This window comes from Marmota flaviventris, chromosome 18 (genome assembly GCF_047511675.1).
Source record: "Marmota flaviventris isolate mMarFla1 chromosome 18, mMarFla1.hap1, whole genome shotgun sequence".
Taxonomy (NCBI): domain Eukaryota; kingdom Metazoa; phylum Chordata; class Mammalia; order Rodentia; family Sciuridae; genus Marmota; species Marmota flaviventris.
Window position 1 is genome coordinate 61,357,683 of NC_092515.1, and position 17,686 is coordinate 61,375,368.

General features: G+C 59.7%; 1 protein-coding gene across 2 annotated transcripts in view; it reads right to left on the reverse strand.

Moving 5' to 3' along the window:
• Positions 1 to 5,047: 5,047 nt before the first annotated feature.
• Positions 5,048 to 17,686, reverse strand: part of Fbxo31 (F-box protein 31) — a 31,288-nt gene continuing 18,649 nt past the window's right edge. For both annotated transcript variants that reach the window (XM_027933007.3, XM_027933006.3), the window contains 7 exons: positions 16,160 to 16,236; positions 15,671 to 15,838; positions 15,246 to 15,320; positions 11,134 to 11,243; positions 10,107 to 10,260; positions 8,825 to 9,180; positions 5,048 to 6,872 (listed from right to left, as the gene is read on the reverse strand). In XM_027933007.3, the coding sequence (XP_027788808.3) occupies positions 6,650 to 6,872; positions 8,825 to 9,180; positions 10,107 to 10,260; positions 11,134 to 11,243; positions 15,246 to 15,320; positions 15,671 to 15,838; positions 16,160 to 16,236 (1,163 nt within the window). In that variant the 3' untranslated portion in view covers positions 5,048 to 6,649. The remainder of the gene's footprint in view (positions 6,873 to 8,824; positions 9,181 to 10,106; positions 10,261 to 11,133; positions 11,244 to 15,245; positions 15,321 to 15,670; positions 15,839 to 16,159; positions 16,237 to 17,686) is intronic.

The window sequence follows — 17,686 nt, forward strand, 5'->3', positions numbered from 1 at the left end:
ACAGGAACCCCTCGCACTACAAGTCTCTACCACACACTTGTTAGAACGGCAGAAATAAAGACTCCTGAGGCAGCGGGACTTGCTGGCTGGGATGCAGAGCACCAGCGACTCTGCAGCTGGCAGGAGGCTCAAGTGCCGCAGACGCCCCAGGAAATGTGCAGTGGCCCGTGCGAATGGACGCATGGCCTGGCCTCCCTGTTGAAGTAGTGAAAACCCACTGCACAGACCTTCATAGCGCCTGTTCCTAACACGTCCTGCTACCACCAGGCGTGGTGGGGCAGGCCTGTAATCCCAGCGACTCTGGAGGCTGAGGCGGGAGGATCACAAGTTTGAGACCATGCTCAGCAACTCAGAAAGGCCCTACGCAACTTAACAAGACCCTGTCTCAAAATAAAAAAATTTAAGAAGGGCTAGGGTGTGGCTCAGTGGCTAAGCACCCCTGGGTTCAACCCTGGTACTGGGGAAAATCCAACTGGAAAAAAACACAGAACCATTAACAGAAGAGGGAGGGACCGGCCGATGCGCCCCACAGCCCACCGTCACCAGCAGGGAGGGGCTGCCCAGCAAACAGGACCCACCGACAGATGCCCCACACTCGAGGGTGCGCTGTCCCCACAGTGGCGAACGGTGACTTCTGGGGATGACACAACCCTGCTCTTCTGAAGTATAAAGCACAGGGGCACGTACAGGACAGAAAGGGTCCCTCTGTGGAACTCAGACTTCACAGAGGCCAGGCATGACACCCAGCAGTGCTCCTAGGAGGGGCTCTGGCACCGGGTGGAGGAGAGGCGACCGGTGGGAGGGGCAGAGTGAGGAATGGAGGCCAAGGAGGAGGGGAGACTCCACAGGGGTCTGAGGGACGGTGGGACTTTGTCTCCTCGTGGTGCTTTGCTCCCAACCACAGGTGTCCGCCAACACCCACTGGCCCTCCAAGACCCAGCCACTGTTTTGACTCTCCTGTGAGCTGAGACCTGGGAGTCTGTCCTCCCATCACACCTGGCAGAACACCACACCTCCAAGGAGGGGAGGAGACAGTGGTGACAAGCTCCCCAGCCATGTAGCGCCTAGCCAACGTGAGCACACCTGCACCCGCAGACCCCCCAGGCCCCCACAACTGTCAGTCGGTACTGCTCTGGCTGTGTTAGACTGGCGGGGACAGGAGGACTCTCACTGGAGGCCACTGCCAGCACTCTGATTCCTGGGTGACAGCAGGTGACAGCGTTGGTATAGTTGGGCCTTTAGACCTAGGTCAAGGTACAGTGGGGTCACCCCTTCAAGGACAGGGAGACAAAGAGCCAGGTCAGGGACACAGCTTCCCAAGAAGACTCAGGTGGCTGCCTATCTGCCCTGCGGACTTTCCAGTCAATCTAGGAGAAAAGTTCTTTCTTTTGGTACCAGAGATTGAACCCAGGGCCACTTAAATACTGAACCACATTCCCAGTTCCTTTTTAAGTTGTTGTTGTTATCTGACACAAGGTCTCATTAAGTTGCTCAGGCCCTCACTGAGTTACAGAGGCTGGTCTTGAATTTGGGATCCTCCTACTCAGCCTCCTGAGTCACTGTGGATCACAGGTGCTCAAGGTCAAGGTTTGAAAACCATCCAATGGCTTCTTTGTTCATTTCATACTGAGGGCTGGGATCACGCTGTATGCAGTGACCTTGAGTGCCCACCAGAGGTCACACTATAGACTCTCCTGTGGAGCTGAGACCTGGGAGAGTCTGTCCTCCAATCCCACTTGGCAGAACACCACACCTCCAAGGAAGGGAGGAGACAGCAGTGAGCCCTCCCTGGGCTGCCTTCTGGTGGAGCTTGGCCTGGTGGGTTAGCCCCCTCCCCTGGCTGCCTTTGCCTGCCATCCCCACCAGAGGCAAGCCTCAGACAGGAAGCCCTGGTCCAGACTGGAGGGAGGGGGCTGTCCTTGGACAGACCCTGGGGAGCAAGACTCAGCAGGAGGCAGCAGGTGTCCTGGTGTGACACAAAGGGCCCCCATACACACTGGGGCTGTGTTGCTGCTGGGGCCTCCAGTGGGTGTAGTCCAGTGCTGTGCATCGGTGAGCTGCCTGAGTTCAAAAGGATCAGCCCAGGGTAAGGCCAGGTCTCACAAGGTCCCAGACCGGCAGCAAACCTGAAAGCAGAGAAGCAAGCAGCAAGCCGAGCCGCAGTGTCCCCAGGTTCCAGCAGAGGGCGGTGGGAGGGCGGCCAGCTCCTGCCCCAGCACTGGGTGGTTCCTTCATCCTAGAGGGCTCTTGTGGGGAGTGGTCAGGAACAAGAAGAAAACCTCCGGCACTGTGCCGTGAGCTCCTGTCATCTCCTGCCACTGGACCTCCAACTTTCAAGGAAAAACACACCCCCAGATGTGACCACCTCACGGCAGCTACCATCTTGCAAGTTTTTACCTTCTACGTGAATATCCACAGGCAACGCTGTCGGCTCCTCCAGGCCTGCACCAGGACGGGGCGCCTGCACCAGGATAGGGCCTGCACCAGGACGGGGTGCCTGCACCAAGACAGTGCCTGCACCAGGACGGGGCGCCTGCACCAGGATGGGGGGCCTGCACCAGGATGGGGCCTGAACCAGGACAGAGCGCCTGCACCAGGACGGAGCGCACGGGGCTCCTGCACCAGGACGGGGCTCCTGCACCAGGTCAGGGCGCCTGAACCAGGATGGGGCACCTGCACCAGGATGGGGTGCCTGAACCAGGACAGGGCCTGCACCAGGACGGGGCGCCTGCACCAGGACGGGGCGCCTGCACCAGGACAGGGCATCTGCACGTGGCTCCCCACAGCAGATAACTGGGCTGGGCCACAGCCTCTGCATCCCACAGTTAGCACCAAGTGTCTGCAAAGTGGCTGCCACACCTGTGCTCCTGCTTCCCCACCCTGCTGCCGACCCCTGGCGGCAAAAGGCCTGCCACCCTCTCCATGACAGTTTGAACTTCCAGAGAAAACCTCCTCTTCCCAGAAGCCCAGGCTAACAGCATTAACTGCAATTATGACTCCTGGGGAGGTGGGTAGAGCCAAGAAGCTTCCACTGCTGGGTGCAATGTCTGAATTTTTCACTTTTACTTTGATAGCCATGAAGAAAATAAAAAAGATAACCGAGGTCCTCAGTTCATGTGCTGGTGGGGAGCACCCTGCTCATGAGCTTACCCTCAGAAGAGGACTCATTGCTCTCACCCAAGAAGCCCCACTCTCCCCACTGCCTGGGGGCACTAGGTGGGGACAGGGACACAGGAGACACCTCAACTCCTTTCTCCTCCTGGGGAAAACTGAAGCCCTGATGGTCACGAGGCAGTGGAGACACAGCCACCCACCCAGGGTCCACAGCCACGCGTGTCCCACGCCAAAGGCTCAGAGCACACACGGCTTCAGAAATAGTTTATTACTTAACCACACACATCCAGGCGTGGCGTCCAGGGGACGATGCTGGCCTAAGGGCAGCCCTCGACTCCTCCTCCTCAGGAGCTGGGGGGAGGCAGGACGGTCGATGTGTTCTGCTCCAAGCAGGCCCTGCGACCCCAAGCATTCTTGGCCCTCAATGTGTTCTGGCTGGTGTCCCTGAGGACATGGGAAAGACCCTGGGCACGAACACCCTCTCACCAGCAGTGTCTGGCCATCTGCGACCCCCGAAAGGCTGGCCAGAGGCTTATGATAGCGTATGTGGCACAGCCTCATCCCCAAAGCGTGAAACTGAGATCTCCTGCTGCTTTCTTCTAGTTCCAAGGAAGTGTGCCCACACTGCACCCCAATCCCGAGAGGACGAGGAGGACAGAAGATGGAGGACAGCCCGTGCTAAGCCACCACTGGTGCCCAGGACACAGGGAGCTTCACTCCAGCCAGGCCAGTACTCCACGGACAGGACGGTGAGCAGCCTCAAGTGTCTGGGAAGTCCAGGGGCTCCTCTCAGGCCTCGCCAGAGAGCGGGATGCTTGATATCCATGCCCATGGATGCCATGGTCACAAAGAGGACAGCACAAAGCCAGGAAATGTGAGTGGCCTGCAATTCATGAGAACAGGGCTGAGCAGGGTTTTTTCCTCTCCGTGGCTGCTCGTGAGCACTAAGAAGTGAGCACAGTGAGCAGGATGGGAAGACCCAAGCAACCATGGAAAAGGCCCAGAAGGGTCAGGCAGAGCACCAGCTGGCCAGGGGGTCCTCCCCGTCCAGGTCACAGCAGCACACACCTCCCATTTTTCAGTGAAGGGAGAAGTACACTGTACCGACACCACCCCTTGGCTCACTGTGCACAAAGTAGGAAAAGGAGTGGCTCCCAGGGTGCCTGCCAGTGGAGGGCCACTGCTGGACACCCACCTGCCAGGCTCAGTCCCAGGAAGGTGGCCCCAGGAGGAGAGCAGAAGGGGAGCTGACAGCCTGGGGTGATGGATACAGGGCCGTGAGCCACTGACATGTCCTGCACAGGACCCTGTCAGGTACCAGGGCAAAGCAGGAAGGGCCCAGGGAGAAAGGCCTCCAAAGCCACTCGCACCCGACAATGGATGCCGGTGGCTGAACCCAGGAGGACCCACATGCCCCGATACTGCCAGGCCACGCAAGGACTCTCAGGCGTGTGCCTGAAAGCCCCCTCACGTGGCTCCACACGACGCACAGCACATCCAAGTGAGCAGAGGCCCGTGAAGTTCCTCACCCCACACTAGTCAGTCACCAGCTCCAGGCCCTGGAGGACCAAGGCCGTCCCTGGCCCACTGCACCCTCCCACGCCTCCAGGGTGCCTCCTGGAGCCGCTCATCAAGCTCTGACAGTGCTCGGCCTTCAGGACCCTCTCCTGCAGCCAGTGAGCGGAGGGGCCTCCCACGTGGAACCTGTTCCCGTGGAAGCGCGTAAGGATGCAGGGTGCAGAAACACTCCACCCCCTCACAGCCAGGAGAGACCAGCTGTGCTGCCGAGCAGGCCTTACCTTCCAGCTGCTGGCCCTGCCCAGGCCGAGACCAGTGGGGTGGACTTTCGGCCCACACTCCACACACACAGGAGCCAGGATAATAGTCAGGACAAATCACTTATATGCCCAGACACTGGAAGCCACTACGTGACTAGGTTTGAGGGTTTTTTTAATTACACGCACTCGTCTTCAACCAATGTGCTCTTTACAAGGCTGAGGGGAACCTCCGAGGGAGGGTCCCTCAAAGCAAGCCCCAGGCCCCTGGTAAGAAACGCACTCTTGATTTGCCAGTGGTGACTCAGAGCACCCAGCACAGGCCCAAGCAGCCTTGGTGTCCTAACAGCCTGCCGGAGACTTCCTCGCTTGGTAGAGTCACAACTAACAAAGGAAGTCACGGAGGCTCGAGGCTCAACCCTGCAAAAGGTACCGGGAATGGGACCTCGCCTGAGCAACGCTGCAGGCCGCCAGAAGTCATGGGGTGGGGTGTCTCAAGAAGGGCTCAGGCAGCACATGGACCCTGCTGCTGCCCAGGAGAGAGCCCAGCTCCTCCATCTGCCTCTTCCCAAAGAACAGGACCTCTCGGGGAGCCCAGGTGCCGAGGGGCCTTGCCACAGAGCTGGTTCACCGGCTGCTGGAAGCAAAAGAGCTTTCCAGCATCGGAGCTGGGTACCAGGATGGTTGAAAGGCCAGGCAGACGTTGGTCTCCGTGCTTGAATGCCACCACCCTGAGCCCTCTCGTCAGGAGGACAAGTTTGTTCTGAGTGCCAGCATAAGGGCTCAGAGGGGCCAACGAGGACAAGCAGCTGAGAAGAGGTAACCTGGCATCAGTGACCCTGAGGCGGACGGGGTGGACACCAGATCCTGAGGCCTTGGCATGTCGTGCTGCCCTCCAGGAGACACGACGTCACCAGACCTCAGGCAGGAGTCTCCAGGTTGGAGGGTCCCCAGCAGCCTGGCGTGCTGTTCCAGGGGTCAGGTGGCTCTGCAGAGGGGAGCAGGAGGGCGCCTGGCGGGAGCTCACTGCGGCACGGTCCTGGTAGCGGTGACCTTGGTTCTCACGTGGAGCGTGGCGGGGCAGGGCAGAGACCTGCGCGCACAGTGACGATCCCGCTTTCCACACCCTGGTCCCGTTTCACTGACTGGAACACTGATCGGGGAGAAAAGCCTTTCTGTCCAAAATCCAAGCAAGTCAGCAGAGAAAGGAAACTCAACGCAGAGTCCCAAACAGGACCCTGATGCTCCATCAATTCCCCGAGCTCCTCTCTGCACTTACTGTCCCCGTTCACCGTCCCCACGGAGTCCTGCACCTCCTCCTGCCCACCCCCAGGCCCCGCAGTCATGACCACGTCTGCTCCTCGTCCAGTGGGGAGGGAGGGTGGAGCAGAACATCTCAGACAAGAGGGGTGTGCACGTGCAGGGGAAGTGACTGTGGCCCACGCTCCCTAAAGAGGAAGGCCTCCAGCAAGCTCCACCTGGTCGAGAAGATCTCATCTGGTTCATCTGCTCCTGGTTTTTTGGTTTTTTTTTGGTGTACGTGTGTGAGTGAGGGGAGAGAGGGAGGGAGACATGCTCAGCATCTCCTTGGCTGCCAACACCTTACAGGAACACGTTACACGCTCTGCATACAGTGTCTCGGGGCGGGGTGGGGGCCCCTGGCGAGAAGGTGCGCATTCTATAAAAAGGCCGCATTTCAAAGTGCATGCTGCTTCCGCTCCTGGTAGCAGGGCCAGGCTGGCCCACAGCAGGCGTGGTGGTCAGGAGGTAAGGGACTGGATATTCTTGAGCATCTCCTCAAAGGCCTGTGGGGACGGTGCATCTGCATTCCGGAAGGTGGCCTGCACCCGGCTGTACAGGCTGAAGGACTTGAGCTCCAGCCAGACAAAGCCGAAGCGGTCCTCGTCAAACAGGACAAAGACGCCAGGGGTGCGCTCGGGGCTGGTGAAGCCGTGGCCGGCAATGAGGCCGGTGCCGTAGAAACTGCAGAGACAGGGAGAGGTCAGGGAGAGGCCGCCCCCAGAGCACAGCACACCTACCCTGGGCGCCCACCCTCACAGCACGCAGCCCAGAGCTTGGAATGGCCGCCGGCAGCACTGGAAGAGGGCACAAGGGGCCAAGCACTCTGGGTACTGGGGAGCCCGTGGGCAGAAGCCCAGGATCCGATCTTGGGCCCTCGCTGACTGCCATGTCCACCCACACCCCTGCCAAGGCACGGTGCTGGGCAGGGCCCCTTGAGAATTCTGATGCAAAGGACGCATCCACATGAAGCAAGCCAGAAAAGTAGGGTCCTCCATCCTGGGGTGATGAGGCCGTCACACCGTCAACTCAGAAACAAGAGGTGCCGCCTGGGACTGACCACCAGACCTGAGGGTTTGAAACACAGCTCTGGGGGCCCTGGCTCAGAGGCAGAGCGCTCGCCTGGCACGCATGAGGCACTGGGCTTGATCCTCAGCACCACGTGAAAATAAAATAAAGATACTATGTCCACCTACAACTAAAAAATAAATATTTAAAAAAAAAAAAAAAGGACAACAGGGCCGTGGTGAAGCTGGGTGGTGGGATGCTTGCGTTTGATCCCTGGCACCACAAAAAGAAAGGAATAAAATACGTTATATCTCTGTCCTTCCTTCAAGTACTAATGCTGGACAGGTGAGGGGCTGGCCTGCAATCTCCCAGGGCATGGATGGTGCCAGGGCCTCCACCTCACCCAGGCCACACTGAGGCTCCATGGGCCGGGAGAGGAGACCACAGAGCCTGTGTCCAGAGGCTTTTTCAGGAGAGAGAAGTGCCCCCACATCTACCAGGCCAAGGCACTGTGCTCGGACAGCAGGTGCTGTGGCTACACCTCAGACACAAGCCAGCAGGAAGGCACAAGGCCATGCTCCCTGGTGCCAAGGCAGCCCAAGGTTCACACAGGTTGGAGGACCACCCCGAACGTCAGCCAGGGATGGGCCAACAGAATTTCCTGGCCAGCAGGCAGGGCTCCAGGCTGGCCATGAGGGCTGGTGAGCCATGACATTTTACAGCAAAGCCTTCCCTCTTGTGGGGCACGGAGGCCACCCTGGAACACTCGGTGCCTCCCACCACAGGACTGGATTCAGCCACAGGCACACCGGCACCAGGTAAAGCACAAGTCCTGCACCACGTGCGTCCAGGCGCCAAACCCTCCGGGTACTTGGCACTGGAAGACGCCCAGCACCGTCACCGGCGTGGACTCAGCCAACAGAGGCAAAATAAAGTGCCATGTGAGAGGCCGAGGTGAGGGGACCGTGCCCTCAGGACACGGAAGCTTCTCCTTCTGCGACCAGAGAACACTCCAGCTCTGCAGTGGGCCCACAGCAGTCGCCTGGCACAGCTGGCCGTGGGTGCTTAGAGGACGCCCACAGTGGTGCAAGACCTGGGCCTCCCGTGAAAAGGGAGAGGGGACTGGGGCAGGGACCTGGTCCACCCCCCTGGGAGGCCCTCCAGGCAAGGCCCTCGTGTGGGCCCTTCCCAAGCCAGCCACCATCCCTCACTGGAGATGCAGGCTGGCGTCTGTTCACTCTGGTGGCCGCCCACGTCTGGCAGAAACATGACAGTGGGCATGGAGGAGGGGAGACTGCGGGGCGACCGTGGGGCACGTCTGACTGTGCTCACTAGGCAGTGGCAGGAGGTGCCCACGGTGAGCACACAGCAAGCCACGGGACGGGTTCCTTGGGGGAGGGGAGGAGGCCAGCTGCCACCATCTACCTTTCACCTGGCTCTCTGCAGTCCCCACGTCACTGCAGAGGCGCTGGTGGGGCCCCTCTGCTCCTCTCGTGACCAGGAAGCTCGGATGAGGCCCGGGTCCTCCCAGGCAAGGACAGCACACAGAAGCTTCCCGCTAGCCAAGCTGGGGGCGCCCCTGCCACCCGCCTGTGGAGGCCCAGACCGCCTCCCAGCCCAGGCCTCACCACATCCTGCAGGTCCGCGGGTAGTCCTCGTTCCTCGAGCTCACACCCACGGGCAACACGAACGGCTGTCCCTGCCCGGACTGGGCTGGCTGCTCGGCCACAGCTGCTCCACCTCTGGGGTCCCCACCCTCTTCGGCAGGTGCCCCAGGTGGCCCCCGTGCTGACAGCAGCCCCTGGGGTGGGGCAGGGCCCTCGCCGTCCTGCTGCTGCTGCTCCTGCCGCACCTGCTCACGCACCTCCAGCACGAGGCGCGAGAGCTCGTTGAAGTTGCGGAGGTTCTCGACATCGGGCAGCTGAATGCGGTGCCTCAGGTCGATCTCCACCGTCTGCTGCCCAGCAGGGATGTTGGGGTCGCCCTGCAGGCAAGTGGGCATCAGTCAGCAGGGCTCAGTGGCCCAGGGAAACACCGCACACCTCCAGGCCGAGTCGGCGGTGGCCACAGGCGCGGGCACCAGCACTACCCCTTACTTAACAGCAACCCCAACAGTGGGGCTTCACCAGGGAAGAGACAGGGAGCAGGAGGGACATGAGGACACGTGGATAGGGACCACAGGCACCAACACACGTGCTCAGCTGCACTCAGAGACCCTCAGGTGGGAACCAGTCCCCTTCGCAGAGAAGCCCTAGGCCTTCCTGGGGCCTGGCTGCTGGTGGCAGGCCTAAGCACAGGTCCTGAGCCTGACCCGAGACCCTGCGGTCCTGCGGCTCCAAACAAAGACCGCAGGGAAGGGTCACTGCACCCGCAGACGCCTGCCTTGTTTCAGGCCCTGCTCTAGAAGGAGCTTCCTAGGAGCAGAAGGCCACTGCTCCTCCTTCCTGGGGTTCAGTAAAGAGGCTGTGTTTCTTCTATGTCAGGGCCGTCTGCCAGAAACCAACCAACAAGTGTCAAGTGACAGGTGGGGACAGCATGCACGTGGCCCTGATAACATGCAGCCTGCTGGCAGCCCACTCAGGGCCTGAGCGGCTCCACCTCTTGACCGAAGGCCAGGCAAGCTACAGGCGCTGTGTTCCTGCAGAGGGTCCCCACCAGAGGTCCCACAGGCTGCACACCTGCTCCTGGGCAGCTGGGGAGCCCCCTACCCAGTTAAATCAGACACCAGCAAGTCCTCAGCCTGCCCAGGGTCTACGCACCAGTGGAGGCAAGGCCATCTTGGGACACCCACACACCCCAGGGACCTCACGAAAAGGCAGGTTCTGGGTCAGCGGGCCTGTGAGGGGACCTGGGAATCAACACTTCCGTGTTCCCAGGAGGCCCAGGCTGCAGCAGCGTGGCCGCACTCACCGTGATCTTGGTGCCCCTCGCACAGCGGCCGTGGAAGCTGAGCATGACGATCTCTAGGCCGTGACTGCCATAGGTGCCCTTGAAGAGGCCGGGCTTGATGAGGTCGTCGGGGCGGCTTGGCGGCAGGTAGATCCGGCGGTAGGTCAGGCAGTTGCTGCAGGGGAGCAAGAAGGGCGTGGGGGTCAGCTAGCTCACGGCAGGCGTTCAGGCCCGGGGGACACCGCCTGGCTGACCAGTCGCCCTCCAGCCTGCAGGTCAGCTCCCCGGGGCACCAGCGCTCCTCCCCAGCAGCACTGCACAGCTTCTGCAGGAGGAAAGGAAATGCCACTCCTGCTCCGTCACCCGAGGAAAGGAGCCCACGTCACTGGGCAGGGGACAGCACCCAGGCACTGTGACCACAGGCAAATGAAAGGACAAGAGCCCAGCCTCGAAGCCTGCTGGCCACTGGAGTGCCTGGGGCGGCGGGGGGTGCCCGGGGCAGCGGGGGGCGCTGACAGTGGCGAATCAAGACACTAGACACCAAGGTGGGAGTTGGCCAGGACCTCAGGGACCTCAAGGTGGCACAGGCAAGATATGAGAGCATAAGACAGGGAGCTGAGTCATCATGTCCCTGTTGACCACGGCCACTTGCCCCAGGGAGGGCTGATCGCCATGGCAACTCTCAGTCACAGGTTCCATATTCCAATCAGGCGAAAATCAAGTAACCAAAGGGGAAATACAGGGCAAAGTGTCCGAGTAGGTCCAAGGGCAGAGGATCCAGGCAGGCTCAGCACTTAAGGGCAAGACTCCGAGGTCTCCGCCGGGAGCCTCCCTGGCTGCCCTCCATTCTGGAGGCCCACGGAGTGCTGCTGTCACTTCCACTGGATAAACGCACCGCCCTTTCTTCTGCAGGAGTTGCTCAATTCTTTGTTTGAGACTCCAGGAACCGGGACCCAACTGCACCCCCATCCCCCCACCCCACACACACCCCAGCCCCCCAGCCCCCCACCAGGAGCCGGCAGGGCTGCGCCCCCGAGGCCTCACTCACTCGTACTGGCTGGTGTAGATGAACTTCATCAGGATCAGCTCCTGCATGTGCTCGTGGAAGATGTCTTCCAGTGTGCGGCCCCACTCCTCCCTCAGCCACGTCCGGAACTCCTTCCAAGAGAACACAGGCATGACCCCTGTGTGGGCAGGTGGGGGTGAGGGCAGTGACCGGGAAGAGCCGGGGCAGCTGTGGGCCTGGGACTCGCCAGCCAGCCCAGCAGTACCCAGGGAGCCTGGTCCTCGGGCTCCTGGGACAGCGGTGCAGCAGGACACTGGGCCCTAGCCCCCACCACACAAGTCAGCCTGGCCATTGCTGAGTGACACGGGATAGCGCAGCGCAGGGGCCGGGACATCTTCCGTCCAGGCCTGCAGGTGCCCTGGACCAGGCAGAGCGCATGTCTGTAAGTCCCTGGCGCAGCTGTCGTCCTGCAGCCTCCGCCACTCAGGACACCAGTCCTTCACTCCGCTTCTACACAATTAGCCCAATGTATCCAAATCTCCAAGTTCCTGACTTGGTGTTTCCAACAACTACCTAGAATTAGCCCCCAAATGGAGGCAGAAACAGTTCACAGGAAAAAAATCAAAAAGAAAAAGAAAAGAAGCCAGGTGTGGTGGCAGGTGGCTGCTACCGCTCTCAGGAAGCTGAGGAAGGAGAGGGTGGCAGCTCCAAGGCCAGCCTGGGACACTCAGCAAGACCCTGTCTCCAACGTGAAAAAGGAAAAGAAACAAGACCAGGGAGAGTGCTCCGTGGTAGAGCACCCTTGGCTTCAGGTCCTAGGGTCACACCCCAAAAGTCAACCAAAAAAAGAGAAAACCAGCTACAGTTCATAGGTGGCTTTACTGTGTTACTGTCCAGCAATTCTCCGCAGGGCAGCAGGAGGCCAGGGCTACTAAGTTGGCCAGCAATCAGCCCATCTTACCTACTAGCAGCAGAGGGCAGGAAGTTAAATTTTTAAAAATTCTATTTACAGTCGGGCATGGTAGTGCTTGCCTGTAATCCCACGGCTCGGGAGGCTGAGGCAGGAGATGGCAGGCTCAAAACCAGCCTCAGCAGCCAGGCGCAGCGGCGCACGCCTGTAATCCCAGCAGCTTGGGAGGCTGAGACAGGAGGATCACAAGTTCAAAACCAGCCTCTATAACGGCAAGGCACTAACCTTGTCTCTAAATAAAATAAAAAATAGGGCTGGGATGTGGCTCAGTGGTTAAGTGCCCCTGAGGTCAATATCTGGTGTCCTCCCCAAATTCTATTCACGACATTCTAAACACACAGACTTTAGATCCACATCACAGAACAGGCGTAGGACCTCCATCCTGACCCCACAGAACCTAACGGAAAGAAGCAGAGATGGAGGGGTCACACACCCATCCACGGCCGGGGTCGGGGACATGGGCCAGAAACACCCTGCGTGTGGCCTTGCTGAGAGCCACAGCCGAGTCGGAATGGCCCCTGGCATTTTGCCGATAGTATTGGTTGAGAGGTGACGCCAGCAAGCCATTAAGATGATGACTTTTGAGTTCTCGCAGAGTTCCTGTTGAGTTCCGGTTGAGCTCTTGCGGGGATTCCTAAAGAGTTCGCGTTGGTTGGTGAAGTTCCGGTAGGGGGACTTCCGGTGTGGGTGTGGTGTGTTCCTAGAGGAACCGGGTGGGTGGCGTTCGGGAGAGTTCCCGGGGAGTGAGTGTGGAGTGTGCTGGTGGAGTTCAGAAATAAAGTTTGTTCCTGCTTCAGTGGCTCGTGATTTGTGCCCAGCCAGACTGCGGCATGGCCTGGGGACTCACCATGCACATGGGGGAGGGACAGAAACACCCATCCATGGCAGAGACTAGTCCTGCAAGGACTGTGGCTCTCCCCGCTGACCTCCAGGTCCAACGCCCCTCAGATGGCGGCCCATCAGGCACCAAGCAGAAACCCCCAGAACCCACACACAGCCTCCTGAGCAAGGTGAGGGCGGGAGACTGAGACACTCGTCACTGCAGAGCCCCAGCCCTGGCTCACAGCACCATGGAACCACACCGCCAGCACAGCCAGGCCGGTCCTCACTTCTCACGGGAGGAGCCCAAGCCCTCCTGGGAGAAGGAAAGTCTGCGGCCAGTGGTGCTTAGCCAACCAGACCACCCCCATGCCGAAGAGCACACCCGATTCCTGTCTGGGACCACACACGAGCAGCTAACTCAGGGTGGACCACACCTGACTGCAGCAAGACCTGACAAGGGCTACCGCGGTTGTTTTTAATACAGGGGGCTCTATCACTGAGCTACATCCTGCCCTCTTGGTTCTTTCAGACAGGGTCTCACTCCATTGCTGAGGCTGGCCTCAAGCTGCAAACCCCTCTTCAGCCTCCCAAGTAGCTGGGATCACAGGCCACCACACCCAGCTCAGCCTTTTTTTTTTTTTTTAAACAAACTATCTGGTCCAAAGGTTTTTAGAACACAGAAAGCAGCCCCAAAAGAAAATCTTTGCAAATTAGACTTCATCAAAACTAAACCTTCTGGGCTGGGCTTGATGGCCCATCTGTAATCCCAACAGCTCAGGAGGCTGAGACAGGAGGATCTCAGGTTCAAATCCAGTGTCAGCAGGTTAGTGAAGCCCTAAGCAACTTATCAAGACTCTGTCTCAAAATCTCAGAGTGAAACATAAAAAAGGGCTGGGTGTGTGGCTTAGTGGTTAAGCTCCCCGGGGTTCAATCCCCAGAACCAAAAAAAGGAAAAAGAAAAAAAATTAAACTTTCCGTTAAAATGGCAGCTCAACTTACAGGGAAAGACCAACAACTGAACAGATGAGTAACAGGTAAAATGAGGTAATCCAGTGGGAGAAACAAAGATGCAACACACTGTGCTGAGGGTGCTGGAGCCAAGTCCCACCCAGAGGACCACACGAGGGCCCGGTTAGCAGTGGAGAGGCGTTGCGGGAACACCAACCAGAGCTGACGAGCACACAGGGTCTCTGAAGGAGGCTCACTGTCAACTAGCTCCACGCTCAGGAGAATGCAGGAGCCTGCAGTGACGTCCAGTCCCCCCAGGGCTGCCCTGGTGCCCAGACAGAGGAAGTGTGCCCCTCCTTCCTCCCCTTGTCCCCAGAGGCCTCAGCCTGTGGGAGTGGGCAGAGAGGTGGGGCGACAGGCAGACAAGCCAGGCAGTATGTGCACCTGGGGGGACGCCTGGCGGCCCTGCTCAGAGACACCTGAACTCGGGGCACTGCTCTCCACTCCCTCGTGACAAGGCATGCAGCAGTGGCCTCGACCAGCCCAGCAGTACCAGCAGGGCATGCAGGCCCAGCCCGGCTCTCGGGAGCTACCCTGTCCCCAAGCTGGACGGACACTGGTCCACTGCCAGGCAGAGCCTGCAGAGCAGCTCACAGGGAGGTTCCCAGAGATGCAGTGCATGGCCTTCTGGCGTAAGGTCCCAACCCCTGAGAAGTCTCTTGGAAAATGTCACTTTTCACCTGTATGACAAATCACACAAAGTCAAATCTAAAATGAAACAGGCACCTCTGCCATGTTCCATCTTCACCTGCCGTCCACCCAGGAAGAGAAGGACCACACCCACCAGCACCAACATGACAGAGGCGCAGGCGCCACTCACCCCAACTCCCCGGGGTTCCCTGGCCAGTGGGGAAACCAGCAGGCATTCAGAAATGCTAAGAAATGTTCACCCAACAAAGAACACAAGCTGCGGTGAGCTGCTACGTGGGACAAGCTCAAGTCCTATAAAAATGTCTCCAGAGCAGTGTGTCTCAGAGTCTCCAACTGAAACCCCAAGGCATCGCAGGAAACCATGCGCGCTTCCTGCACCGCCACAACCGCAAGGGACACCAGGGGCCTGGGCACTGCACACCCACAGCAGCCCCCAAGCAAAAAGGGCTCAGCCTCCAGCAGGGGAGAGTCCGCAAAAGATATGAGGGCGTGGGCACTCACCCGTGGCGAGGCTCAAGGGCCCTCCCACGCACTTGCCAGCCGCTGCTCTGAAGGAGGATCAGATATGGCCTGGGGCCCGTCACCCGCCTCAAACCTGCAGCCTCCCACATCTGCTCTGCCCGATGGGGCAAGGCCAGGCACGATCCTCAAAAACCAGCGCCAGGCACACGGTCTTCACACACCCTCCCCTCGCGCGGCTCACCTCCTGCCTCCCACCGGACATCCTGTGGTGGTCCGTCTGGTTGCACTTGGTGGAGAACTCGTCCTTCTTCACAATCTTCAGTGTCACAGCAGGGAGCACACACAAGGAACGGTGGGCCGGTCATAACTCCCTCGCCCTCAGCGCCATGCCCACCTACTGGCGCCCCAGCACGGGAACTGTGGGGCAACGAGGAAAAGGCTCCCCCCCAACGGGACTCCCAGCAGGGCCCCAGCAAGCACAGGGGAGCCCTTCCTCCTCCTCCTCCTCCTCCTCCTCCTCTGTCTGTACAGGAGCGGGTCCCCAGCTGTGGAGCATGGCACACTTGGGGACACCTATCACCCAGGATGGCCCTGGGGATGGTAATGGCCAAAAGAAACCTGTCCCCACGCCACACATGCCTACAGGAGACCGGGGTTCTCACCCACCTGAATGTGGCCGTTGTGGGGTCCTTTGTGGCCATACATGCACTCCACCGTGGCGGACTTCCTCTCCATCAGGTGGACTCTGAACAGAGGCTTGAACCGCATGGGGTCATCCACATGAGGGTCGTGTGGGGGCAGGTACATCCAGCCAATGATGAACAGGCCATCCACCTGCACAAGGAGAGTGTGGTCGCCCTGCGCACCCCGCCCTCCTCTAACTTGCCGCCCCTCATCGGGAGCCAACAGCACAGGCAAAACCAGCATCGCCAGCGGGTGAGCAGGAAGCCTGGCCTGGCAGGTCCAGGGCCTGAGGACCTCACAGCTACCCAGTCGGGGCATCAGAGAGCCCAAGGGCGCAGTGAGAGGCTAAAGAGCTGCTGAAATCTGTCTATTCTTCTCAGGCCAGACCCCAGCCAGGGCTGGCAGATGCCACCGCCTCACAGAAGGCAGAGCGCCACGTGGGCAGGTGCCCTCACAGGCCTGCAGACTCACCACCACGTTCAGCAGTCCTCCGTATGGCCCGATGTCTGGCTGCCACAATCCCAAAATGTGCCGGTACCGGTGGAGCACTGGAGGGAGAAGAGGCGAGGGCACGCTCAGGCCCGGCAACGGCGGGAGGGTGAGCAGCCGGGGCCCCAGCCGGGCACAGGCCCCGAGGGAAGGCCTGGGCTCTCGGGCCAGGCCTGCAGGTGCAGCTCTAGAGCGGGAGCCATGGGTGGTTTCCGAGCACTGATCCCCTCCCCGAGCGCAGGAAGGGAAGTCAACCAGACTGGCCAGGAGAGCAGGGCAACAGCGAGGAGGCACCACCATGGCCCGGAGTGCGGGGACCCAGGCGGCCTCGGGTGGGGCCAGACAACTGGAGGGAGAAGGACCAGGGCCAGCCCGAGGCCATCAGGACATTGCTGAACCGGAGGACAAGACCTGTGTGCCTACGCGGGACTCCCTGCGGGGGACTCCCCTTCAGAACAAGCCCGAGTCTGTTCAGCGTACACAGTGAAGCCGGCCACGGGCCGGTCACTCCTGGATGGATTAGTTATTAACAGGCAGGAACAAGCAGGACAAAGAGCCATGAGCACACACTGACCTCCATGAGATAAACGCCCACGAGCAGGCTCAGTGCACACTGAGGTCTGCAGCTTACGGTGAAACCCACCCAGATCTCGGTCAAACCAGGCGTGGAGGCCACACCTGTGATCCCAGCACTATGGAGGCTGAGGCAGGAGGATCCAAGTTCAAGACCAGCCTCAGCAACTCAACAAGGCCCTCAGCAACTTAGCCAGACCCTGTCTGAAAATAAAAATCAAAAGAGCTGGGTATGTGGCTCAGTGGCAGAGTGCCCTGGGTTTGTCCCCATTTCCACACACAGAGTCAACAGAGGGATGACAGGGTGGGACAGACAAGAGGGGGGCGGCCAGTGTCAGGGAAGCGGGACAGAGTGCCTGTGCAGAACCAGATGGAGATGGGCATTTCCTGTGCCGTCCTTTCAACTGTTCCACATGTTTCCAGAATTTCATAAAACACTAGGAAAAAAAACACTACCCAGCAAGACCCTGTCTGTCTCCCCCCCCCCACCTCCCACTTCACTGCCAACAGTATCTAGTTCTAAGAACTCAGCCACTTCCCCCTCAAAGCCCCTGGGCTTGTGATTAAGGGACCTGCCACACACCCTGGCACCTCCAACGGGAGCAGGAGGTGGCCTGTTCTGCTGAGAAGCAGCATCACAGAGCACAGCATCCCAGACGGCTGGTCAGCTTGACATCCTCGCTGGACTCCTGAGCTCTGCTGGCACGAGGGCAGCTGCTTCAGCTTCAACAGCCCCCTCCGTGACCCCTGGGGAACAACCGGTCCCAAGAGAAAGAGGCTAGAAACGGCCTTTCAAAGGAACCTGAACTGCGATCAAGCTCTCCTCGATGGCCACAGTGACCGGACAGACCTGCCCTTTCTTCACCTCTCCGCCTGGACACCTGTCCCTCCAGGTCTAAGGCCAGAAGACAGTGCTGGGGCTTGCCCACCCGCCCA